Here is a 26,366-nt window from a genome sequence, read left to right as displayed (position 1 = left end):
TCTGAACTGTCTGCTTCAACTTTATATGGCTTGTTATCATCAGGGAAAATCAAGACAGGTGAAGAAGTGACTTTCTTCTTTAACTGGTCAAAGGCTTCCTGCTGTCTAAGACTCCATCTCCAGACTGTTCCTTTCTTTGTCAATTCATGAAGGGGCTTAGCAATGTCTGCAAAATCCTCTATGAACCTTCTATAAAAATTAACAAATCCCAAGAATGATTGGACATCCTTGACATTTTCAGGTTCAGGCCATTTAGAAACTCCCTCTACCTTGACAGGATCCATCTCAATCCTGCCTTGTGAAATGATTAGTCCAAGATATTCAATCTTTTCCTTTTCAAATTCACATTTCTCTGCTTTAAGGTAGAGTTTGTTTTGTTCTAGGATTTGCAGAACTTGCTTGACTACCTCTCTATGATGATCAAGAGTCTCAGTGAAAATTAAAATGTCATCCATGTAGACAATGACAACATTTCCATCAATGAGCTCAATAAAGATATCATTCATCATAGTTTGGAAGGTAGCAGGACTATTGGTTAAACCAAAGAACATGACCAATGGTTCAAACAGCCCTCTATTGGTTCTAAAGGCTGCTTTCCATTCATCTCCCTTTTTGATTCTGACATTGTTAAATCCCCACCTAACATCAAGTTTGGTGAAGTATTTGGCTTTGCTGAGTTTGGTGATAATATCAGAAATCAATGGAAGGGGGTAGGAGTTCTTGATGGTCATTTCATTCAGTTTTTTATAGTCCTGGACAAGCCTAAGAAATCCATCCTTCTTCTTGACAAAGAATACAGAGGAGGCCATAGGTGACTTGGAGGGTCTAATCCTGCCAGACTTCAGATTTTCCTTTAAAAAGGCATCAAGTTCCTTTTGTTCATTGGGAGAGAGAGGATAAATCTTGGATCTATAAGGTTCAGAACCAGGTTTCAGCTCAATAGCATAATCCCAAGGCTTCCTGTCTGGTAGCCTATCAAAAGATTCCTTTGAAAAAACACCTTTAAACTGGTGATAGTGCTTAGGGACAGTTTCTTCAAAGGTTTTCTTAGGAGAATCAGCTTGCTGATGAGACTCTTCTGCTAATCTTTGAGACATAGTAGAAGTAGCATTAATAGACTGCTTCTGAGGATGAAGGTATGAGATGAAAATTCTGTCCTCAGGCTCAATCTCAGAATCAGAAGAATCTTCAATAGAATCTTCTTCTTCTTCATCAAATTGAGGGAGTTTCCTCCTTTTGACTGCAGCTATTCTCTGCCTCTTTCTTCTGGCTCTTTTGGCTTCCATTTGGCAGTCAGAGGGACATCTAATAAACTGAACATCCCCTGTTTTCCAATCAACATCTGGATTATGGTGCCAAAGCCAAGTATGTCCAATGATAGCAGATTTGTCTCCCAAGTCACAAACAGCAAAGGTGGCCCTTTTTGTATGGTTCTTGTGTACCAAAATTAAGTCTACTTCCTCATGGATAGAGCCACTCTTGTTGAGAGTACCATCAACATTATAGACTGGAATGGCTCTAGGAAGTTTCCTTGTGTTGAGATTATGATACTTCACAAAATCAGAATGCAGAAAGAGGCCAGTAGCTCCAGAATCAAGCAAAGCATCAACAGATAACCTTTTCTCTGTGTCCATTGTCTTTAAGATGACAGACAAATGGGTAGAGGTTTTAGGATTATGGTTGAGGATGTAGATTTTTTCAGGGAAGGTAGAAAGAGAGGAAGAAGAAGACATGATTTCTGCACCAGAATCTGAAGACTGAGGATCAAGTCTGTCAATTTCATTTTCTAGTACATTAAATCTATTCCATTGGGACATGTCTTTCACCAATGGTGCTTCTAAAAAATTTTCTTTTCCTCATCTTTCTGCTCCTTGCCTTCCAAGATTAATTTCCCAAAGTAGTCAGCCAGTTCTTCATGGGTCATAGCATTGATGTTAACTGATGACCTGCAGTTTACAGCCTTATGACCAGGCTTTCTGCACTTGAAGCAAACAATTGGCCTAACTGACTTCCATCCAGAGTCAACCTCCATGGGAACTACATCTGATTGCTTTGCCTGAGCACCAAAGGTCCTTGAGCTGCCGTTGGAAAAGACTGGAGGATTTGGAGTAGGCTTAGGAACAGCCTTGGGAGTTGGGGCTTTAAGAAAGGGAGAAGATGAGGAGGAGGAAAGAGACTTGGTAAAGGCCTCACTCTGTCTCCACTGCCTATCTAGCCTAGTACTCCATTTAATCTATCCATCCAAGGTTTTGGGCATGTCAGGAACATAGTAGACTGCATTCCTGAGATTTTCATTGAGCCCAGCCTTGAATTGGTCTACCAAAGCAGCATCATTATACCCAGTATCTGAGATCAGAGCCCTAAAGCTAGCAACATACTCATCAGCAGTCTGTCTGCCTTGCTTGAGCATGTGCATTTTATGCTTAGCTGTGTTGGAGGGGTCTGGATCTGCAAACACTTCCCTAAATTCATAAACAAAGTCAGCCCAAAAACCTTCTTGGGACTGAGCATTGTCTATTACTTTAGTCTTCTCATATGCCCACTTCCCAGCAGTACCTCCTTTCATATGAGATAGAGCACAAATAACTTTCTGAAAGTCATCCGTAATCCCTTTCCCATAGAAATATAATTTGAGCTGACTAAGGAAGTTTTCTGCCTTCTCCATAGAACCATCAAATGGATCTGGAGGTGAGACTTTAATGACAGAGTGTGAACAGGAAGGGGCAACAGGGGGGTAGGGAAAGAGTGAATATCTAGAGCAGCAGGTGGTGGTGGTGGTGATGATGGTGACTGACTGACTGGTTGCTGAGGGTGTGGTAGAGTAGATGATGACTGCTGCTGCTGTCTAAGAAAATTCAACTCTTGGGTAAGGAGCTAGACCTGATGCATGAGCTCTTCCACAGAAGGAGTGGTGGGAGGCAATTGGGAGGGGTCCATGTCCATGGGTAGGGGTAGGTAGGCTCTCTGATGTGTGTGTGGGAGAAGCTATCTACTAAAAGTGCCCTTGAAACTATACTAAGTATTCTAAAAAAAATATCTATCTACTGGATACCCAGTTGTCACACCACTCAGGGCTCTAAACCTAGGATCACATGGTTACTGGATATTTCCTAGACCACCAAAAACAGAACACTAGTAGGACTGTGTCTGCCCCAACAGTTGGTATCCCTATCTACTAAGTTCACACACAGCACACAACAGAGAGTAGGAAAGATGATGAGCCAAAGGTCTTGAGGAAAGGTCTTGAGGAGGATGTTGAAGATTGGTGGAGATGTAGAGGTTGGTAAGAAGATTGGTGAAGAGGTTGATGAAGAGGTTGGTGGGTTGGAAGTGGGGGAAAAAGGTTGAGGTGATAATGTTGAAGAGGTTGAAGAGGTTGAAGAGTTTGGTGTTGAAAGAGAGATGGTGGAGTTGTCTTGAGAGAGCTTCAATCTTTTGTCAGGGCAACACTATAATCAGTGTGACAAGGCCACCAACAAAGATCAAGCAAGGGAGAGAGAGAGAGAGAGCAGAGGGAGAGTAAGAGAGCAAAGAGAGAATAAGAGAGTGAAAGAGACTCAATGATTCTAAGAGATCACACCAATGATAGTGGATATTCTAAGAGATTGAAGCTGAAGCTACAGCTACCTACAAGTCCAGTATTTATACTCTACAGCTATTCTAGAATATTCCCTACATTACATCATAAAGGAAGGTTAAAGAATAAAAGTGACATCATATAGAAAAAGGATGAGTAAGACTAGGAATCATATAGAATTTACTAGAAAGAAGTGGAGCAAAAAGGCTGTGATGAAAGAAATAAACTATCTAATCAGATAATTGATAAGATAATGAAAGGATAAGATAATTCTGTGAAGATAAAGAGGGGAAACTGGAGAAACCCTGACAATTTTATTAAATCACTAACTTATTTTATTGTGGTGCACTTTCATTAGAATTTATTCATTTTATTGTCGTATGCTTTTATTAGTATTAATTGAATTCATTTCTGTGTGCTTTCATTAAAAATTGATTTCATTGTGGTGCTTTCATTAATATTAATTAAATTCATTTCTGTGCACTTTTGTTAAAAATTGATTTCATTGTGGTGTGCTTTTATTAACATTAATTGATTTCATTGTGGTGCGCTTTCATTATAAATTTATTTCATTTAACTGGTATAATTAATCTTATCTATGATTAGGCAAGAATCTAGCACTATTTTTAGCCCAGGAACTTGGACTAAATATATTAGAATTAGGGCTGACAGCCATTACATCAGGGCTCTGTTCCTGCCCCTTCTCTTAACTGCTGGCTCTATAAATAACACTCATCCTATGCTACTTTTGTGTATTGCTGGCAATAGATTGGGTGCTTTTGGGTGCATTTTTGGACCATTTCCCTTAGTTTATTTTGGTAGACCTATAGTTTTAAAGTGTCTCAATCCGAATCTGAAATTAAAATTGCAATATTTTTACCCATTATTGTATAATTAAGCATATAATGTTTTGGTCAAAAAGTGCACCTTGAATAGCACCCTCTAGGGGTTGGTATACACCCTTTTAACTATGCTATTATTTTTTATTTATGTTAGACAGAGTACATGCCAAGTTTCAGCTTAATTGGAGCAGTAGAACCTATTGAACTAGAATGTGCACCCTACCCCTCCCCCTACCCCTTGTATAAATGCCTTCTTGATCAGATAAATTCAGGCCCAGCTAGGGTTGGTTAGGCAACTATTATTTTAAATATATTTCAATAATTACTGCTTGGAATGTACAAAAGGATTGAATTAATGAGTTAGGATGTAGTCAATTTGCAAAAGATACTGGTCAAGAATTACAAAACTTCTATTCTATAGACACTATAGATGCTGAAGAAGATAATGAAGGCAAAAAGGAACATGGAAGAAAACCTAAAAAGAAAAATAAAGCATATATACTACATATTATAGAAAAAAAAGCACTATGGAATTCAGTACCTAGTACAAATAATCATATACATAGCTGGAAAACTAACATTATATATCAGTATGCCTGTAATGCTAAGATATAATAATGCTACTGAATTATGTATAACTAAGGGACAAGAAGAAACTATTTGTGGATGGGATAGCTATATTGGTCCCGATAGCAAGCAATGTTTAAATACATTATTTGTTAAATTAACAAATCCACCAAAAGAAGTTAATATTCCATATTTACCTACTAATATTGTGCCTATACCAAGAAGTAAAACAACAATTATTTGCAAACTTCCAGATGATAGTGAAATTAAAATTCAGAGGCAGCAGGTTGTTATTTTACCTAATTTTGCTATGACTGATTATACCAGTCAAGGTAAAACATGTCTTATTAATATTATAGATTTAAGTCATTGCAAAACATATTATTTTTATTATATATGCTTGTCTAGAAGTTCTAGTGCTAAAAATACAGTTATAGTACAAGGTTTTAATACAGATAAAATTACTAGAGGCATTAGCGGTTATTTAAGACAAGAATTTAGAGAATTTGAGATATTAAATACAATTACTAGATTAAAATTTGAAAACAAGCTACCTTCAAGTATTGTTGGTGATTTTAGAAACATATTAATAAGATCTTATTAACTGTGGATAGGTGATAAATGTGAAAAAATTGAATGACATCCTGTTTTAAAATAGATACCTGGTGAAGAAAAAAGTAAAACACCATTGGATAATGCAATGTGGAATAGTAATTTAAATAAATTTACTTCAGTTTCAAAAGTTATAAATATAAATAAAAAAAATCAAACATACAAAAAATAAATATGCAGATATTAAAGATGATAATATTTCAACGTATAATGGTAATATTAAAGAAATACACACTGTTAAAAAACAAAAAGCTATAAATAATAATTCTATACTAGAAAAAGAGCCTATAAGTCTGATATGGGATGATGAAAACTGGAGTTGTTCTTATGATTCTATTTTTACAATTATTTTCAATATTTAGAATGAAAATATTACCTATTGGCATGAAATACTTAATTTATACAGTGATGCTATGCCCTTGTTATGTGTTGAATTTAAACAAGTAGTTGAATATACTATTTCAATTGAAGAGGCTAGAAATAATGTAAGACAATTTCTTGCTATAAGTGATAGATCCTCTTTCCCAACTAGAAATAATAATACATTTATTAATAATATTATTGATTCTTTAACAGGAAATGAATCATTTGGTGAAATATACTTAAGTTGTAACATATGTAATTATCAAGCAAGAAATCCAGAATTAAATTTGAATCTAATTACTTCATTAATAACAAGTGCAAATTATCCTCACTCTGTAACATTATCTGATTTGCAAAATTTGAGAATAAATTCTCAATATAGAAAAAAATGTCCAGAATGTTATGTAAATAATATATCAACCAGGTTAAATCAAACATTATTATTAAGCAAAGTACTACCATTGCTAATTTTTAGTATTGAAGACCCTTATATTCAGTTGGATCTAAATTTAAAGTTTAAAATTGGTAATATTACAACTGTTCTTACATTGTCTGGAGTTATATATGGTAATGGAAATCATTTTATATCTCGATACATTGATAGGTCTGGCAGAGTATGGTTTCATAATGGCATTACAACTGGTTCAAAATGCATAGAAGAAAGAATAATATCAATCAATTCAAATTTAAGATGGCTAGCTAGATGTAAAGACACTAGAATGATTTATGCAATATACAAATCAGAAGATTCTAGATTAACAATTACACTACCTAGTGAGTAAAAGCCTCGTATTGCCGCACTTTGCAACAGCTCACAAATCAAGTAGAAGAATGATAATTAAATATAAGTCCGTAAAAGCCTCAGAATACCTCCTGAAAGATTTAACTTGATGGATTATCCAATATGCTACACATGATTTCCAACTATTTCAACGGGTAATAGATTTATAGATTTGGTAAAAATATCTATAAAATCCATAAGTAGATTATTTGAGTAAGTGATTAAAATCTCTTTTAGTGGTGAGTAGGTCTATTTAGTTCTGAATTTTTTCCTCTACCTAACAGGTTGTATATGATAGAAAATACAAAGGAGTTGAAAATAAATACATTTAAATAGTGTATCAATAAAGAGGCACAAAGTGCTAATGGGGTATAGGGGCAAAGTCCCTAGGGAGGTTGAGGAGCATAGCCTCCACAAGCTATTGGCCATCAGTGAAGCAAAACGTGGGTGAGCAAAACAAACTCTATGGCATGTAGTAATAGGTCATAAAGCTTGTCAAAACAAATGAAAAGATAGCATATTAGCACATTGCATTTCACATACAATTAATAAATTGTGGTGCATTTGGAGTTGAAAATATTACTAATAATCAGCCATCAAAATGAATCAGTGGTTAAACTAAACATCTGGTCAATAATAGTATTAAAATTAAAGAAATAAATTTAATCACAAAAAGGCACTACCCGGATTCGAACCGGGGTTACAAGAACTCTAATCAAATCAGAATCTTGAGTGATAACCACTACACTATAGCGCCGATGCTGTAAGCAAAAATCTAGCATTTAAGAGGTCTAGCAGCATATAAGCGCGGTTGTGCCATCTGGTCCCAGGTCTAGTCTCTATTTTGCGCAGTCTTCTTTTTGGACTTATGAATGATGAATCTAGCGAATGTTGTTATCTATGAAAGCATAACAATTAGAACATGGTTTGATATGGCCTTTCACTTTTATTTCTAGGAGAAGCCGCGGCGGCGCTGGCACGACGCCGTCTCAAAACGAAAGACAAGTGAGCCGCATATGTAGTCGTACTAAATACTAATTCCCAATTTCGATTGCCTGCTCGAAGAGTTAAACAAATCCACACTCAAATTTGCATTCCTGAACGTACATAACAGCAAGTATTACAAACTTAGTTTAGTTCACTAGAATTGTCATAACGAGCCAAGCCAGCGGGCGGATGGATAGGTACGAAAAATGGCGGACGCACCTTACGTAGGTAAAATAGAAACACAGAGTTAATCAGCGCGTATTGACACGAGCATGAGAGATCGAACAGCAGTTTAACCGTTCAAAGTACTGCCGGTCTCGTGAAGTGTACGTCGTCCAGCTCAGTGGCCGGGAGAATCAAGAGGAGGACAGATCCGAATAGAATGCAGTGGGATACAGGGCGGTACAGAGCAGGAGGCAGGGCAGGGCAGTATAGAAAGCAAAAGCATGACCATCCGAGTTGAAGTCCGAGTCCGAAAGCGAGATCGGGTGCTAGCCATAGCCATACCACAACCAGAGCACTAGACCGACGTACATTTTAAACATTCTGCATAGGCTGCAGTACCAGCATGGTCCACAATCTCTGCGGACCAATAGTTGACCCCGTACTTGATCTCGTCCTCGTCACACGAAACGCGAACTGGTGCATCGATGCGCCCATCACCTTGCCATTGCCATCCTTCCCTGCATTCGCGGGTCGCGGGCTTGTGAAAACGCAGAGATCAAAACAGTTGTGCGTCAGGCGTACGAGAAGAAGAGAGCGGGTCGATGAGGGAAGGATGGAAGGGAAGTGGAAATACTTATCTGTGCGAGTTTGAGCGGTTATATGCGCCTTAACAATGCATTTTGGGTCGTCTTATCGATGGTGTTGTACGCGTCGGGTATACAAGCTTTCGGTCTGACGATCTTTTTATAGGCCGTCGGTACCTTTGATCTTGAATCCATTCTTTATCTTTCTTGAGCACATGAGAAGGCTTTCGTGAGAAGCAAGTCGGGCTTTATTTTCCAGCATACATTGGTAATACATTGGAACACAGTCTTTTTTCACGCTGAGAAAATCGATTGGTAAGAGCTGCACGCGTGTGAGAACGAAATGCCCACCTTCTGGGTTCTGGATGTCTTTATGGAGCTCGAAGCGGCGTAGAGCCATCTGCACGGGGGGTGCGAGAGCCTTGAGTGCCCAAGGCGTACGAACACTCGCGCCGAACGCGGGGTTGTTAATGTAGTCCCCGTTCGGAAAATCGTACACTGCGAGGTAATTGTGGACCTCGTCTGGCGAAGGGTTGGTCTTTTTAGTAAGATCGACGCTCTCGACGAGCTTGTAGCGGCGGGCGCGGGTACAGCCGACTGCTAGAATGTCGGGTATATGTTCTGTCTCGTACCACTTGTTGAGCTCGTCGGATTCCTTTTGGCCAGTTGCGAGACAGGTGACGATGAGAAGGTGCGCTGGGGCGGCCGTGAGTGCAGATGACGGCTGCTCGGAGATGAGTTCCCAGACGCTGCGAGTGAAGAACTCGAGGCGCGGGATGATGGACTTGTCCTTGTCAGAAGGCACTAAAGACTTGTACGGCGCGTCAAAGGGGACCGAGGGCGACGCGAGGTCGTAGATGGCAAGCCAGGTGGGAGTCTGTGCGTCGACGGCCTTGTAGCGGCGCGCGGTGTCGAAGCCAGGGACGGTGAGACGCTTGGGAGCGTGCTCATTATCGTACCAGTCTGTCCTATGTTAGTTGAGTCGTAGCCAAAGAGAACCTGCTCACCGTTGAACTCGTCGACGGAGACATTGGGACCAGTCTCGCCAATGACAAAAAGGAGAGCCATGGTGGTAGGAGTGATAGGGGCTCGGGAGATGCCGAGTTGATTATTGTTCATTCATTGGGCCGATTTCCCATCTTTCCTCCAGTGCTAATCCATGGACATTCCAGACGACCGACTGGACAACTTTATCACGGGGACCAACTACCAGCCGTTGCATGTCATCGGCGAGGGCGCGTATGGCATCGTCTGGTGCGCCTCTCCTCCTTTTCTCTCACCGCCGCTCCCTCTCATAGTCCCACAGCTCCGCCGTCCACATCCCCACCCAGCGCAAGGTCGCCATCAAGCGCATCTCTCCCTTTGACCATTCCATGTTCTGTCTCCGCACCCTGCGCGAGATAAAGCTTCTTCGACACTTTCGCCACGAGAACATCATCGCCATCCTCGACATCCTCAAATCGCCCTCCATCCACGACTTCAAAGAGGTCTATCTCGTCCAGGAGCTCATGGAGACCGATCTCCACCGCGTCATCCGCACCCAGGAGCTGAGCGACGACCACATACAGTACTTTACTTATCAGGTAAGGTGAGTTTCCCCGCGACGTTTGCACTTATGCATCCCCCGTTCATCGCATCCGTAGACCCTCCGGGCACTCAAGGCCTTGCACTCGGCGGATGTCCTCCATCGCGATCTCAAGCCCTCCAATCTTCTCCTCAACTCGAACTGCGATCTCAAGGTGCTCCAGACATGTTGTCATCCAGACACACGCACACACTTACATCCACCTTTTTAGATCTGCGATTTCGGTCTTGCGCGATCCGCGCGCCCACCTCCTGACGCAGATGACACCAGCACTTTCATGACGGAATACGTCGCGACGAGGTGATAACTTATACGTGTTGTTGAAAGAGATTTTGCTGATGGTGCTCTCAAGGTGGTACCGTGCCCCCGAGGTCATGCTCACTTTCAAAGAGTACACCCGCGCAATTGACATATGGAGCGTTGGGTGCGTGCTCGCAGAGATGCTCAGCGGACGCCCCCTGTTTCCCGGACGAGACTGTGCGTCCCTCTATCTGTCTCTCTCACTTGAACAGCAGCTGATACACACCCGTACACTTTGCATTTTTGCGCATACATCCACTCATCCATGCATTTTTGTGCATATATCCACCCTTCCATGCATTTCTGCGCATTTTCACCCACCTATACGCATGCAGACCACCACCAACTCTCGCTCATCCTCGAAACGCTCGGCACACCGACCATCGACGACTTTTACGCAATCAACTCGGAGCGCTCGCGCGAGTACATCCGCGCCCTACCCTTCCGCCGCAGGAAGAACTTTGCCCAGATGTTCCCCGGTGCGAATCCGTTGGTGAGTGGAAGGATGGTTGGCCTTTTTCTTTGTTTTTGCTTTGCCTTCTTGTTTCGAGTTATCAATTTCATTGTGCGCGCGTCTGTGCTAACTGCGCTTTCCCCCCTTCTTTCTGTTGAATGTTCCTGTGCAATTTGGATATGCAGGCGATAGATCTCATGGAAAAATGCCTCGCGTTCAGCCCCAAGAAGAGGCTCGATGTCTCCGAGGCTCTCAAGCACCCATATCTGCTGGTGAGTCCTTTGCTTTGTTTCTTCCCCGACTTTCTTTGTCCCTTTATTCCATTGTTTCACTCTTTGCTTTCCCTTTGTTTCCTCGCGTCGCAGTTCTGTTTATTTCTCCTTTCACTTTTTTCATTTTCACCGCTTTCATTCCTACCCGCGAACGACGAGACAATTGCGTGCTTCTGATTATCGCAATCATAATCGGAATCCCACATCGATGAGATGGATGGGATGGGGATGGCGCGCGCGGATTCGGTTTAGTCTCTTTTTGTCTTGCTCGCTTCTCCGCTTCTCCGCCTTCTCCGCTCTTCTTCATACGTCATTCGTACATATTTTTTCGACACTTGCTTGAACCTTGTTCCTTTTATGTTCATTGTTCATTCATGTGTTCTTCCTTCCCGTTCTTCCTTTCTATTTTTCGTTTCGTGCTTTCCTTTTATGCGTACTTTTGATCCAAGCTCTTCCGGATGACGGGACGAAATGTAAAAATTTTCACTGGACGAGTGAACGCTGTCGGAACGGAATGATTTGTGCCCATTCGTCCTACATCATTGCTGTCTGCCTCTCTGTTGTCTGGATGACTTGACTTGGTGAACATCCAGGTTTATTTTCTTTTTTCTTTTGATTGTCCCGCTATCCAACAAATCCTTGACCGCTTCTGTTTTTCCCATCTTCACCTGCTTTCCCATTGGTAACTGGTGCTAACTATTCCTCACCTCTATCCATCCACCTCCATCCCACCCCACAACTTATTTTCTAGCCCTACCACGACGTCGAAGACGAGCCCACGGCCGAACCGCTCGACCCGAGCTTTTTCGACTTTGATATCGGCGAGCCGCTTTCCAAGGAACAGTTGAAAGGTGCGTTTACGCGTTTCTTGTTGGTTTGGGTTATGGGGGGTTGCACCTCCAACGACCCGCATCGCCTGCCCTGCTTCACAGCACTCCATTCCAAGGCGGATTTCATCCCCGCCAACTCATGGCCAATTTACGCCCAACCCCATCGCTCTTCTCTCTTTTCGCCCGCTTCGTTTTGGACTTTTTTTTTTGAACTGTGCGCTGACGAATATCTTTTTTCTTTATATTTGCTTTTGTGGGTTTTGGAATTGCTTGGCGATTGTGATCGCGCTTTGGTTTGGGATCGTGAATCGTACAGTGTTGATATATGAAGAGATTACGCGGACGGATGATACGAGACCGCCGTTGCCTCTTTCAAGCCCGTCGTGATGATGCGTATGTATGTGGCGTTAGCCCATTGAAGGTGAAGAAGGGCAAAACAAATCACAAATGGAGAAGGCGGATTCGTAAAAGGGGGCCGACGTCTAGGTGAGGCAAGGCGTAAGTGCTGGGGTGTTGAAAAGGAATTATACCGCGTATCGATTAATACCTACCCTTTCGGGTTGCGTTTTCTCTTTTTTTTGAATTTTTCATTGGTGGTTTTCATTTTCAATTTTTTTCCTTCTTCTGTCATACTGATTCTTGTTTGTGCACCCGTTCCTGTATTCTCCCCTCCCATTCCCATCCCATATCCTGCTTCATTCTAATCACTGACTTTTCACGCTTGCTTGCTTGCATACCACGTACTTTTCTTTTTCTCTTTTCACATGACTCCAACTCACTTCTAGTTCCAATTTCTGCCATTCTGCCTGTTCCCATCATCATCGTAACCTCCTTCCCCATTTCCCTGCCTCCTTGTTTGTTTGTTTGATTTTCTTTTTTCCTACTAGTTAATATCTTAATACCTATCTGCGTTTATGTGTCTTGTCTTTTGGCGGTCATTGTTGTTGCTTTTTTGTATATTTTATAATACCTTTTTTGTTGGTCATTTTGATTTTGGTTGATCTACAAGTTTATAGGTCGTCATCCTGATTCCGTTCCCACTGTCGCCGACCGCCGGACGTCGTATGGAATCGTGTCTTGATTGTAAATTGTTCAGGGTAAAAAAATCAATGGAGCACCCAGGTCGTTGGTACGGAGGGGCTACGACCCTTGGAGTGGTCACTCTTTTTCAAGAAATCCAAACACCTCGTCAATGTATACTTAAAGGGAAGCACTACTTCCACAACGGTGCTAAGACCCTCAGAGAAATCATCATTTTTTTTTTTTGGAAAGGCATTCTAAATCCGCCTTTGTGTGCCGCCGAGCATCGACATCGAGACCCTATCAACCTCCCGTGAGCACCATCTAACCCCTTTTCACTTTAATCGATGAGAAAGACAAAGGGAATGGATGTTTCTGACTTCTTTCTGATTGATTATCGATCCGCAGAAGCCTCGGGAATCCACAGCCCTCTGACGAGTGCCTCGAACGTGGTCGCTGGTCAGTGTAGAAAATCCAGAAAAGGAAAATAAGTGAAGGACGGGGTAGCGGCCATATGGTGAGATGTCAAAAATAAATTCTGTGCCGTGTCTGCCGATTGTGTGTACTGACAGAACTTGGGAAGGACGCCACTGCCTTTTGACCTGCACCTCCACCGTATAAAGATTGGCTTGGGTGTGCACTCCCCTCCACAAGCTCCCCCATCTCGTCTGCGGTGAAGACTGCATCGAGTCTCTGCAGCCCTATATGGGCTTGAGACGCGTCTTCAATATTCACCACAACGACAGCGATATGCCACTGGGTGGCTGACCACTCGGTGGCGACGTCGCCAAAGGTATGCCACATTCTAACGCATATATACTTTTACTGACAATCTGCACCACAGGTCTATACGGGGACTCCATCACCACTATCGTCCGCGCGCCAGCTAAACGGGCGGCACAGCGGACGATAAAGGCCTCTGTCGTGCCTGTGGCGACATTGAGGCGCTGTCATGGGGCGTGCACACGCTGCACCCCCATTGGCAAAGCTCGTTCGATGGCATAAGCCGTCGACGAGGTCCATGACCGGCGAGGCGTTCTACGATGCCCGCCGGTCAGCCCCCGAAAATGTGAGTGGCTTTGTCGTCAGTCAGTTCATTCGAGCGTTTACTAATCTCTCTTCAACGCGTATTCAGGCTGCGGTTCCTTGATAAATGCACATCTGATAGTTAAAGGTTCGTTAGTGCATACATGTACGTTCGTTCTCGTCTAACGCGTTGTTTTTTCTCAAATTCTAGCTAACGAATCACATCACTTACCAACGCGATCCTCATTCTACGGCCAAACGCCGTCAAGGGGATCGTTTCATCAACGGCGGGCGGGCCCAATTACCCCAGCCCGCGCATGACAATTCAGGTGAGTAATGCTCTTGTTAGTTATCGTCCAGGACACTAACTGGTGATGCATTCAGACCACTATGCCTCGACGATAAGACTTTAAAATAAGGTATGTTCTTTTTCTCGCACGTACGCTTTCATTCGGTCTGACCTGATATGATTTAGAGTTATGTTATAAATTTCGGTCACCCACCACAACGCTACCCACATCCCATTTCCATACAACCAGAAATATGCAACATGCTTCGATGATAAGATTATATACTCTTGTATGCCCACATTCATCTTCATTATATTTGTTGCCGACACTGACTGGTGATTATTAGCTATATGTTATGCATAACTATTGCAACGCTCAATAATTGGGCCGCTACCCACATCCCCGTTATTCCTACCATCCCCCGGCGAGGACCTGCAGGGTAGTGCAGGTCTGAACCGGCAAGGGAGCTCGGGTGGTAAAGGCCAGCCTTTCGAGGCAGGCACTGTCGCTCGCTCAATCGAGTGGCGACAAAGGAGTCTCTCACGAGACTCAATCTATCGCTTCCTGTTAATCGGGAAGCGATAACAACCTCTTCAGATTTCGCTCAAACGAGAGCATGGTTTGAAGAGGGATTTTTTTTCCAAAGAGGGGATGGCATGACACTCGTTCGCGCCATCCTTGTGCAGCCTTGTCGTGGCCTCTTTGGCTTAGGTTGTGCCCACGGGCATAACCGACCAATAGCACATTAAAAATTCACCGGTATTCCCCACACTTTGTGAGTTTTTTCTATCTCAAGTCCATTGATTGTATCCAATCGCCCCAGTCAGTCTATTACAAACCAGTGAGCAACAATCTTGTTGGTTATCGTCCCAGATACTAATGTGTCTTAGGTTCAGGTTACTATGTTTCGACGATGAAATCTTATGCCAAAGTATGCTCTTTTTCATTTGTATGTGTTCATTCCAAGCTGACTCGATATGATTTAGATATGCTATGAGTTTAGTTCATTCTCCACACAGCTACCCACATCCCCTTTTCCCCTACCATCCCCCGGGAAGGACCTGCAGGGTAGCGCAGGTCTGAACCGGCAAGGGAGCTCGGATGGTAAAGGCCAGCCTTTCGTGGCAGGCACTGTCGCTCGCTCAATCGAGGGGCGACAAAGGAGCCTCTCGCGAGACTCAACCTATCGTTTCCCGATTAACAGGAAGCGATAACGACCTCTTCAGATTTCGCTCGAGAGCATGGTTTGAAGAGGGATTTTTTTTCCAAAGAGGGGATGGCACGACACTTGTCCGCGCCATCCTTGTGCAGCCTTGTCGTGGCCTCTTTGGCTTAGGTTGTACCCATAGGTATAACTGACCAATAGCACATTAAAAATCTTGCGGTATTCACCACACCTTGTGAGTTTACTATCTTGAATCCAATTTTTTTCTCCATTAGTTTTGACCAGCATTTTCTCTGTTGTAGATTACTATATTTTGTGTGCTTCAAGGAGGCATGTTTGGGTCATCTGTGGGATTTTGTAACTTTTGCTGACTTGCTGGTTTTAGATCATTTCTTTGTGTGATTTTTGTCAATATGCTCGTTGAACGCAACTCCGTTCAACAACACTAAAACCCTTTGGCTGGCGGAGCCTCACTCGAGGTCCTTCTGCCAGTCGATCAGAATTTAGGTGAGTGTAACGATCGAATAATATCGTCTATAATACTGATTCGGGATACAATCAGACATATGCAACATGCTTCGATGATATGGTTATATACTATGTATGCATATATTTCTCTTCATTCCATTGGTTTCCGAAACTAACTAGTAATTGATAGCTATATGTTATGCTTGACCATTGCAACACTCAATGATCGAGTTGCTACCCATCCTCTTTCCCTACCATCCCCCAGCGAGAACCTGCAGGGTAGCGTAGGTTCAAGCTGGCAAGGGAGCTCGGATGGTAATGGCCAGCCTTTCAAGGCAGGCACTGTCGTTCGCTCAATCGAGTGACGACAAAGGAATGTCGCTTGAGATTCACCCTATCGCTTCCTGTTAATTGGGAAGCGATAACGACCTCATCAGATTTCGCTCGAGAGCATGGTTTGAAGAGGGATTTTTTTTCCAAAGAGGGGGTGGCACGACACTCGTTCGCGCCATCCTTGTGCAGCCTTGCCGTGGCCTCTTTGGCTGAGGTTGTACTCTTGGGTATGACTGACCAATAGCACATTAATAATGAAAAATCCTCCTGGTTGCTTTCTCTTCGATCCATTTGGTGAGTTTCTGCGATCATTTTCTATTCGCTATCCTCAGCTTATCCGACCCCTTTTCTTGCGTACTTGATGGATAGCTTATTGTAACTTGTCTGCTTCAAGGTTTGTGCTTTGGCCATTTTGTTGCATTCGAGTTTGCATCTGACTCCTCTTTGGTTATTAGATTCCTTGTGTGAATAACTTACGCCATCCATGAAGTTTGTGATCCACATCCATTTGGCTGGTGGAGCTCTCTCGCTCCAGTCGGTCGAGTATGATCCATGTGAGCAACATGTCATACTTTTGCCTACAATTACAGTACTGATTTTCGGTATAGACAGAAAACTCTGCGATCACGCTTTGACAATGAGGCGTTATACTAACGTACGTCGCTTTCCCTTAATGATTTATTCCTTTTGAAACTGACTTGTTATGGGACAGCACACAACCTCCGAGTGCAGTGCTACTATCATTCCCTCTATCTGACCATCCCTAGCAGTGAGCACAAACGTTCAGTGTAATGTAGTTTGAGCTGGCAAGTGAACTAGTCACGGTAAAGTAGCTCAACCCAATTGCTTCATGGAGAGCGACAAACGACCTCTTCGTGTTTGGGTTACCTCCACCCCAAATTAATTACAACTCAAAAGCGCGTGGGTTCGTACAAACCAAAAATTGAACGAATGAGATACATCTATACCAGGCAAGGTCGCTCTAATTTAATAGTATTTAATTCCAGTTCTACGAATGTACGATTGTTCATTCATTCTACTTGATATACTTGTATATAATACAACGGTATTCGCCATTAATAATAATACACATTACACAACATACATGTGTCGATAGAACGACGGAACGAAGGAAAGGCGCGACGAGGGGGCAAGGCTGCAAAAGGGGGAGGGGAATGAAGCGGAGGCCGTGAAACAGAAAGCTCAGGCATTATGTGGCGAGATGCATCCGCATCCGCCTGCCTGCCACTGAAACCCAGCCCTCCAATGCAAAACAAAATAAAAAAAAATGAGGTATCATACACGAAAAAGCTTCCTCTACCATTCCATTCCGATCCGTTTAGCACGACCGACAGACTAACAGAGAGCCAACAGCGCAAACAACTATGGCAGGGGTTCGCGACTACTCGACAGCCTGTTCAGATGGATATACACGTCCGTTCCAAAACCGTCCATGGATATCAGGCGTAGATCGCCCCCAAAGTAACGCGCGTACAGTCTTGACAGTGGTAGCCCATACCCAAACCCAGCCATCGGAGCCTTAAAATCGTTTGTCTGGAAATCGCCGTCAATTCCCTGGCTATCCATAGTGGTATACATGTACGTCCAGATGAGAGGAATGGCACTGCGTGGGATGCCTCCTCCCTCATCGGAAATTTTGATCGTGATGTCCTCCTTACCCTCAACGACGACGACCTTGATCGGGGGAAAGTTGTCTTCCTGGTCGACGCCATATCGTTCGACAACCGCACGCAGTGAGTTTTTAAGCAGCTCGAAGCAGATGTGTGAGAGATGGCCGGGAACGTAAGGGAAAGTGAGGTCTTTGGGACAGATGAGCTGCACAGGCGGCCCTTTGAACATGGCGTAGTGTTCTTCGCACACGAAACGCGCGTTTTCGATGGCTTCTTGCACGATATCGTGCACGTTCTATGGAAGTGCTTAGCGTGCGTATTTCCGCAGAATGGGAAAGAGGACGAACAGCTTTTGTACAGATGATTCCAACATAGTCCGCATGTGCCTGCTGTGTATTCAACGCCACATCTTTAACACTAATGAGCATAATGACGCAAAGACAGAAATAGTGACGCACGCTGTCCAATGAGAAATCGGATGCCTATACGCGAGAGGTAGAAGCGATCGAGCCAGGCCTGCATGTCGAGCCCAATATGGCGCGCATTCTGACTCCGCTTCCACTCCAAAACACCCTGGGCGACGGTGGTGACTGTTGGATCGTGGCGGCTCTTGATGTGCTCGAGCAGCTTGGTAAACCGCTTGTTGTAATCCTGGACCTCGGGCGGCCAGGTAATGTTGTTAGTATTCGCGTAATATCTGGAAATGCAATGGGTTGGTTGACATTCGATGTGAGAAAAAGGGCAATCGTGCGGACCTTCGTTCCATGGGTACCCGGAGTTTGAGCTTGTTAAAGCCATTCCCGTTGCCGTTCCCGTTCACATGGGACTGGTACGGATTTGAATAAGGGTCGTTGAAGAGATTGGGTTTGGATTCAGGGAGATGGATTTCGTCCGGTCTGGTTATCATCAACGCCTGGCGGATGCTCGGCGGAAGCACGATGGGGGGGAAAGTGATGAGTTCCTGCGGGAGGTGGAGTCAGAACAGGGTTGGTCGCACAAGGTATGTGACTCGCCTCGAACGACTGGGCGTACCAGTTTTTGACTTTCTTGATGGACGGCATCGCGCTGAGGTTGTGCGGTAGCTCGTCGAGTTCTTTGACGCGGTGGGCTAGGCGCACGGGTAGCTCCTCTACGTGAAGCGGTGTGAGATGTGCTGTCGATATTCAGAAGCCCGACGCACCTGCTAGGAACTGGCTAGCCTTGAGCAGGGTGCCCTGGCTGGGATTCTGACCGAACAAGACCATCTGCTGGAGAGAGACTAGCGCACTGTCAGACGGCATCAGACAAAGACCAAGCTTGAGACGAACCTCCCGTCTGTGGAAACGAAGCAAAATGGTGTATCTTGTCCCATATCGCAGGCGTTATTCTGAATCCTGCAGACATTGTGGAAAGAGGTCAACGTTGGCGTCGTCGTCCGCTGCAAGCTCAACTTATACCGGTAGGCCGAAGCTGCAATCCGCTTATCACATGCCCCCCGGATAAGTCCGAACTCCGCCCAGGCCAATCATCGACTCGAGCTGCGATAACTTTGTACCATATTCCGGCCGTTTACTTATGGGTGTCCGCGAGTTTAATGGAGAGCGCTGGTGAGTCATCTGGGCAGCGCCTAGAGGAGAGCTGGATTATGTGCTTCCCCGCATTTACCCCAACTTCTTCATGCGGGAGCATTCGCGCTGTATCTCTTGGCCCGCGCTTACCTTGAACCCGTCTTGTCTTCTGAGGTCTCTTTACGCTAAACTAAACCAATCCTACAACCACTCGGTGAAGATGTCGAGTAGCCTTTCTACATTCAGACCTTCTATCGCCCCATTTTCATCGATAATCAGAGTTGCAGCCATAGGCAACCACACAGTCCATTTCGGGGATACTGATCTCCTAAATCACAAGTTCCGCGATGCGCATGACAATAGATGGTACGGCCCCTTACGGCCCTTGTAGGTCGTGAAGAGCTTGTGTTTGTGTTATACGGGGTCAACCATGATCCGGACTCATCAGCGTACTATATAACACTCGCCTCGTTTCTGCAGATCACAAAGACCCAACCGCCTACGGCCCGAACATATCGAATATCTTTTCTGATGTCGTGGCTCGATGATTAATATACGTCACGAAGGTCAGAAATTGTCTATCAAATGAGATGAACGCTTGTTGCGGCTCCGTTGATCTATTCACGGCTTTATATTTTAATAATCACCCACGACGGACCAGTCAGCAGTTCCCGCACTTCACCTATTTCCCAGCATCTCCAATCTGTGAACCAGTGCGCCAATTTTTTATTTACTTCGAAGTTTATAGATATCCTTCGCTGTGCTTTAGTACTTTCAGGTTTCATGGTCAGCCATCATCGAGCCGAACCTCCGGGTCAGCATAATTACTGACATAATAGCGAGATCGGCATTGCGCAGGACATGAAGCGTATTAGACATAGGCATTTGTGGTGTGTACAAGCTCTCGTTGCACCTAACAGTATCAACTCTCCCTCTGGAATGCCTCACGGATCCATTTGCAGCTCCATGGCTAGAGAAATTTAGCTCACGACTCGATACCATGCGTAACTGTTGATCACATTCACATCCTCCTCGGGCCTCACATCCGACATGTCTGAGTACAGGATGAGTAGGCAATTTCAAGATAAGACCTTTGCATACCATGTTTCGACTGAGTGTATCAATGAATCGGAACGATCGAACTCGAAACAAACACAGTGACGATTTTTGACTTTCAAACTTGGCTGGTGACAGAAACTTCCCTACCTGTGGGCGCCCGATTCTTATATGTTTAAGCACTAATTATTCCATTGAATTCAGCTTCAAGTAATAGGACAAATTAAACCGACTTTAATTGCCTATTGCATGCCACCAGAAAATAACTTCAATTTGGGGAGGGCGTTCTGCTCAACTGCGCGAATGTTTTTACCCATGAACACCCTGAGCCCACATCGAAGGTCGACCACCCTGCAGTCTATGTTCTTGAATGGAATCAGCCATATAAGCTCTCATACATCTATACCCCCCATCGCTCCATCTAGGAGAAAAGGGACGAGGATAGCACCAGGTATTCAAAGGTGTGGTGACGTGCCTGCGTGGGCGGGCAGCCTTGGTTCCCCTTACAAACGAATCAAACTCACGACTTCAATGATTCATTTATGCCCTCCTAGGCGTCAAAACCCCGTCAAGACTATCCTACTCAAGCCTTCGCGGTGACAGTGACTTCATTCAATTTTTCTTACACCCTAAAACCCATATAAATTCAGAAGCTTTCTATCGGAAAGTGGGGGTTGCATTTGGGTTGTAAATGTGAAAAAATCATGGTCATTCTGGCGTCCCAACATGATTCAGATGATTGACAGAGCCATTTTCAACGACGTCAGCAGGTACGGACGTTCAACCGGCGCCAATGAGCCCATCAGGTGTACCAATGGAGTACTAAAAGTGAAGACAGACGAATCAATGCGAGGTATCTATCGTCAATGTTGGAATATACATGGCGATGAATGGGTTTCATGCAAAGAAAGCCACAATCTTCAGGTGTACATAGCCGAATGCAACGGGGTGGGTAACATATTTAGCACACAGATACGCCGCCACTTTATGAACATCAGCGACCGATGGGCGATCATCATCTTCTCCCGATTTTCAGTGGATTCTCCCGAGTCTCAATACATCTTTCACATTCAAATCCATATGCTAACGACAACTGTCAACAAGAGAGGAGACGCCATTCCTGACATACAGCATAGTCTATCAGCGACTCCCTACTCCGACGATAAAACACCAAGGATTCTCCACATCCCACACACTTCACATATTAACTTCTTTATTGCACGAAAACGATTCAATGTTGTCGTTCAGCGGTGGATTGCTGTTCGCGGGAAGCTGATACACTGTCCCGTTATACTGGGTTCCGTAGCCCGCACATCCAGCGATACTGTACGGTTAGAACACGGGCACGGTAAATATCGATATTTCAAAAATGGATCTCGTATAGAGGATAGAGGTGAAGACTAACACAAAAAAGGTGCATGTGTATCCCGGGCCAATGACCAGACTTTCTGCTCGACCAACCCAGCGACAGGGTAACGTGGTACAGTCTCCCGGGATGATATTGTCAGGAGCAAAGGTGGAACCGGTGAGGTTGGGCGCGTTGTAGAATATAACGGATACCTCGTCGGCCGGGGACTGTCAGTGACCAAAAACGATACCATCGACAAGTTGGATAATAAATACAATGAACAAAAGTATATTTGACTTGGAGCTCTGGGAAAACAACGTACACGAGATACAATAGGATCACAGCTCTGAGAAAGAATTACTGACGAGGCGACCGCGAAAAACAGAGGGCAGAAACTGGAGAGGGCCTTCATCTTGGAAAGGTGGTTGATCTTTGGGTTCTGACAAAATGTTCGATGGTGGTTATGAATTTATACACTCAGCTAAAGCATTTATTTATACGGGAAATCTTAGAATGTTGTGTATAAATAACGGTGTTAGTCTAGGCGAATTTCCAAGTCCGTGAAATCAAGGGTTTGTCTGTTATTAAACAATTTAACTAATGAATTAGTAACTTCTAAAAAGAAGGCCATTCCCTCTTTCCAAACATACCACAGACTGACAGATTTAAACGCCGACATTACTGAAGCAGGGACTACATTGTATAATGCAGGGGAGATCAGCTGCTTTGACAGGTGTTGTGAAGTTTCTGAAGACATTGAAACTACGGACACTTCTTCTCCCGACGTACACCATACAATAAATCTGACGTATCTTCTTAGACGCTCTATTTCTATAGTTTGCACATGGTCTCGGAATCCTTGTCTTTTCATACCTCGCTGTTATTCATCAAAGGGCGTCTAATTATACACGCGAATTCAACGAAGTAGCATTTGCATTCAAATCAAAGCGATTAAGGGGCAGATTGCTCGCATGTATTACACTGAGCCAGACTTGACCGGAGATACAAGCTTAAATGCAACAAACAACCCAACCACAGATCTTGAAGTATAGAAGATACAACAAGCTATCAATCAAACATACAAGGAGTGTGGTCAGGTAAGCGGTGAATTGAAGAGGAAGCAAACAGGAGGTTCTTATTTATTAATGTGCTATTGGTCAGTCATACCGAAGAGTACAACCTCAGCCAAAGAGGCCACGGCAAGGCTGCACAGGGATGGCGCGAACAAGTGTCCTGCCACCCCCTCTTTGGAAAAAAAATCCCTCTTCAAACCATGCTCTCGAGCGAAATCTGAAGAGGTCGTTATCGCTTCCCGATTAACAGGAAGCGATAGGGTGAATCTCAAGCGAGATTCCTTTGTCTTCACTCGATTGAGCGAACGACAGTGCCTGCCTTGAAAGGCTGGCCGTTACCATCCGAGCTCCCTTGCCAGTTTGGACTCACGCTACCCGTGGCAAGTCCTTGCTGGGGAATGGTAGAGGGAAGGGGATGTGGGTAGCAGCTCGATCATTGAGCATTGCAATGGTTATGCATATCATATAGCTATCAGTTACGAGTCAGTTTCGGAAATAAATATAATGAAGATGAATGTGGGCGTACATTGGTATATAACATTATCATCGAAGCATGATGCATATTTTCTGAGTATATCCCGAGTCAGCATTGTAAACGATATTATTCGATCATTACGCTCACCTTAATTCTGATCGACTGGCAGGAGAACCTCGAGTGAGGCTCCGCCAGCAAAGGGATTTTAGTGATGTTGAACGGAGTTGGACCGTCCAACGAGCATATTGACCAAAATCACACAAAAAAATGTTCTAAAAACCAGCAAGTTAGCAAAAGTTACAAAATCCCACAGTTGACCCAAACATACCTTCTTGAAGGACACATAATACAGGGATCTTCAACAGGAAAATGCTGGTCAGAACTAATGTAGACAACAAATGGATTCAAGGTAGAAAACTCACAAGGTGTGGCGGATACTGGCGGATTTTTAATGTGCTATTGGTCAGTTGTACCTATGGGCACAACCTAAGCCAAAGAGGCCACGACAAGGCTGCACAAGGATGGCGCAAACGAGTGTCGTGCCACCCCCTCTTCGGAAAAAAAAATCCCTCTTCAAACCATGCTCTCGAGCGAAATCTGAAGAGGTTGTTATCGCTTCCCAATTAACAGGAAGCGATAGATTGAATCTCAAGCGAGATTCCTTTGTCGCCACTCGATTGAGCGAGCGACAGTGCCTGCCTCGAGAGGCTGGCCTTTACCATCCGAGCTCCCTTGCCGGTTCAGACCTGCGCTACCCTGCAGGTCCTCGCCGGGGGATGGTAGTGAGGATGGGGACATGGGTAGCAGTGTGGAGTCAAAAGAAACTCATAACATAACTAAAGCACATTGAGTCAGCTGGGAATGAAACCATACAAATTGAACAAGAACATACTTTGGCATAGCATTTCATTGTTGAAGCATAGTAATCTGAACCTAAAAGAAGTTAGTATTTTGGGCAATAACCGAGAAGATTGTTACTTACTGGTTTATGATAGACTGGCTGGGGCGATTGGATACAATCAATGTATTTGAGATAGAAAAAACTCACAAAATGTGGGGAATACCGGTTGATTTTTAATGTGCTATTGGTCAGTTATACCCGTGGGTACAACCTAAGCCAAAGAGGCCACGACAAGGCTGCACAAGGACGGTGCGAACAAATCGTCGCACCGCCCCCTCTTTGGAAAAAAAATTCCTCTTCAAACCATGCTCTCATTCGAGCGAAATCTGAAGAGGTCGTTATCGCTTCCCGATGAACAGGAAGCGATAGGTTGAGTCTCGCGAGAGACTCCTTTGTCGCCACTCAATTGAGCGAGCGACAGTGCCTGCCTCGAAAGGCTGGCGGTTACCATCCGAGCTCCCTTGCCAGCTCAGACCTGCGCTACCTTGCAGGTCCTCGCCGGGGGATGGTAGGGGAAATGGGATGTGGGTAGCGTTGTGTGGTGGGTGACCGCAATCCATAACATAACACTGAATCATATCAAGTCAGACCGAATGAAAGCGTACGTGCGAGAAAAAGAACATACCTTATTATAAAGTCTTATCGTCGAGGCATAGTGGTCTGAATGCATTACCAGTTAGTGTCCTGGACCATAACTAACAAGAGCATTACCCACCTAAAATATTATGGGCAGGCTGGGGCAATCGGCCCCGCCCGCCATTGATGAAACGACCCCCTTGACGGCGTTTGGCCGTAGAATGAGGATCGCGTTGGTAAGTGGTATGATTCGTTAGCTAGAATCTGAGAACAAACGACGCGTTAGGTGAGGAAGAACTTAGATGTATGCATTAACGAACCTTTAACTATCAGATGCTCATTTATCAAGGAACTGCAGCCTGAATACGCGTTGAAGAGAGATTAGTAAACGCTTGAATGAACTGACTGAAGACAAAGCCACTTACATTTTTTGGGGCTGACCGGCGGGCATCGTAGAATGCCTCGCCGGTCAAGGACCTCGTCTACGGCTTATGCCATCGAACGAGCTTTGCCAATGGGCGTGCAGCGTGTGCACGCCCCATGACAGCGCCTCAATGTCGCCACAGGCGCGACAGAGGCCTTTATCGTCCGCTGTACCGCCCGTTTGGTAGGCGCGCAGACGATAGTGGTGATAGAGTCCCCGTATAGACCTGTGGTGCAGATTGTCAGTAAAAGTATATATGCGTTAGAATGTGGCATACCTTTGGCGACGTCGCCACCGAGTGGTCAGCCACCCGATGGCATATCGCTGTCGTTGTGGTGAATATTGAAGACGCGTCTCAAGCCCATATAGGGCCGCAGAGACTCGATGCAGTCTTCACCGCAGACGAGATGGGGGAGCTTGTGGAGGGGACTGAACACCCAAGCCAATCTTTATACGGTGGAGGTGCAGACCAAAAGGCAGTGGCGTCCTTCCCAAGTTCTGTCAGTACACACAATCGGCAGACACGGCACAGAATTTATTTTTGACATCTCGCCATATGGCCGCTACCCCGTCCTTCAATTATTTTCCTTTTGTGGATTTTACAAAGACCACGCTCAGGACACTTGTAAGAGGGATGCGGATTCTCGAGGCTTCTACGGATCGATAATCAATCATAAAGAAGTCAGAAACAGTCATTCCCTTTGTCTTTCTCATCGATTAAAGTGAAAAGGGGTTAGATGGTACTCACGGGAGGAATGATAGGGCCTCGATGTCGATGATCGGTTACACACAGGTGGGTTTAGAATACCTCGTTAGAAATGTGGCTGACTGCAAAGGTCATAGCACCTTTGTCTACCGATGACTCGGGTTTTCTTTTGGTATTATGAGGTGGAACGGTTTGCGTTCTGGATGCCATTTTACACGATGTTTTCGGTGGCAGAGTACTGGAATAGTGCTTCCCTTAAAGTATACATTGACGAGATGTTCAGCGAAGATGTGCCACTCGATGACTCACAGACAGAGGTTGAAATTGAAAGCGCATGATTCGATTTAAACTTACAATGATGAGATTTATCTTGGTTCGGGTGAATTACGAGCAGTCTCCGGCGTTGGG

The 26,366-nt window shown here is 44.4% G+C and overlaps 5 protein-coding genes and 1 non-coding gene across 6 annotated transcripts; 2 read left to right on the top strand and 4 right to left on the bottom strand.

Annotated features, from left to right (window-relative positions):
* Positions 1-2,233: 2,233 nt before the first annotated feature.
* On the bottom strand, positions 2,234-2,566 carry JR316_0009271 (Retrotransposon-derived protein PEG10; the record flags this gene model as incomplete). The annotated part of the gene is made up of 1 exon (XM_047894975.1): positions 2,234-2,566. One exon carries the CDS (start codon positions 2,564-2,566, stop codon positions 2,234-2,236), a length of 333 nt encoding a protein of 110 aa, XP_047746434.1.
* Positions 2,567-7,416: 4,850 nt separating this feature from the next.
* JR316_0009270 lies at positions 7,417-7,499 on the bottom strand. The gene has a single exon. It is a non-coding gene; the product is annotated as a tRNA-Gln (tRNA).
* Positions 7,500-8,638: 1,139 nt separating this feature from the next.
* On the bottom strand, positions 8,639-9,546 carry JR316_0009269 (uncharacterized protein; the record flags this gene model as incomplete). The annotated part of the gene is made up of 2 exons (XM_047894974.1): positions 8,639-9,441; positions 9,486-9,546. The coding sequence occupies 2 exons, from the start codon at positions 9,544-9,546 to the stop codon at positions 8,639-8,641; spliced, it is 864 nt and encodes a 287-aa protein (XP_047746433.1).
* Positions 9,547-9,637: 91 nt separating this feature from the next.
* JR316_0009268 (Mitogen-activated protein kinase 2) lies at positions 9,638-12,306 on the top strand (the record flags this gene model as incomplete). The annotated part of the gene is made up of 9 exons (XM_047894973.1): positions 9,638-9,732; positions 9,785-10,061; positions 10,122-10,217; positions 10,275-10,363; positions 10,416-10,540; positions 10,699-10,856; positions 11,003-11,089; positions 11,841-11,940; positions 12,236-12,306. 9 exons carry the CDS (start codon positions 9,638-9,640, stop codon positions 12,304-12,306), a joined length of 1,098 nt encoding a protein of 365 aa, XP_047746432.1.
* Positions 12,307-13,891: 1,585 nt separating this feature from the next.
* On the top strand, positions 13,892-14,302 carry JR316_0009267 (uncharacterized protein; the record flags this gene model as incomplete). The annotated part of the gene is made up of 2 exons (XM_047894972.1): positions 13,892-14,008; positions 14,177-14,302. 2 exons carry the CDS (start codon positions 13,892-13,894, stop codon positions 14,300-14,302), a joined length of 243 nt encoding a protein of 80 aa, XP_047746431.1.
* Positions 14,303-17,604: 3,302 nt separating this feature from the next.
* On the bottom strand, positions 17,605-19,235 carry JR316_0009266 ([Pyruvate dehydrogenase (acetyl-transferring)] kinase, mitochondrial; the record flags this gene model as incomplete). The annotated part of the gene is made up of 7 exons (XM_047894971.1): positions 17,605-18,147; positions 18,200-18,261; positions 18,311-18,549; positions 18,608-18,813; positions 18,866-18,981; positions 19,033-19,110; positions 19,160-19,235. 7 exons carry the CDS (start codon positions 19,233-19,235, stop codon positions 17,605-17,607), a joined length of 1,320 nt encoding a protein of 439 aa, XP_047746430.1.
* Between the last annotated feature and the right edge of the window lie 7,131 nt (positions 19,236-26,366).

Source organism: Psilocybe cubensis, chromosome 8 (assembly GCF_017499595.1).
Source record: "Psilocybe cubensis strain MGC-MH-2018 chromosome 8, whole genome shotgun sequence".
Taxonomy (NCBI): Eukaryota; Fungi; Basidiomycota; class Agaricomycetes; order Agaricales; family Agrocybaceae; genus Psilocybe; species Psilocybe cubensis.
This window is presented reverse-complemented; position numbering and strand designations above follow the sequence as displayed.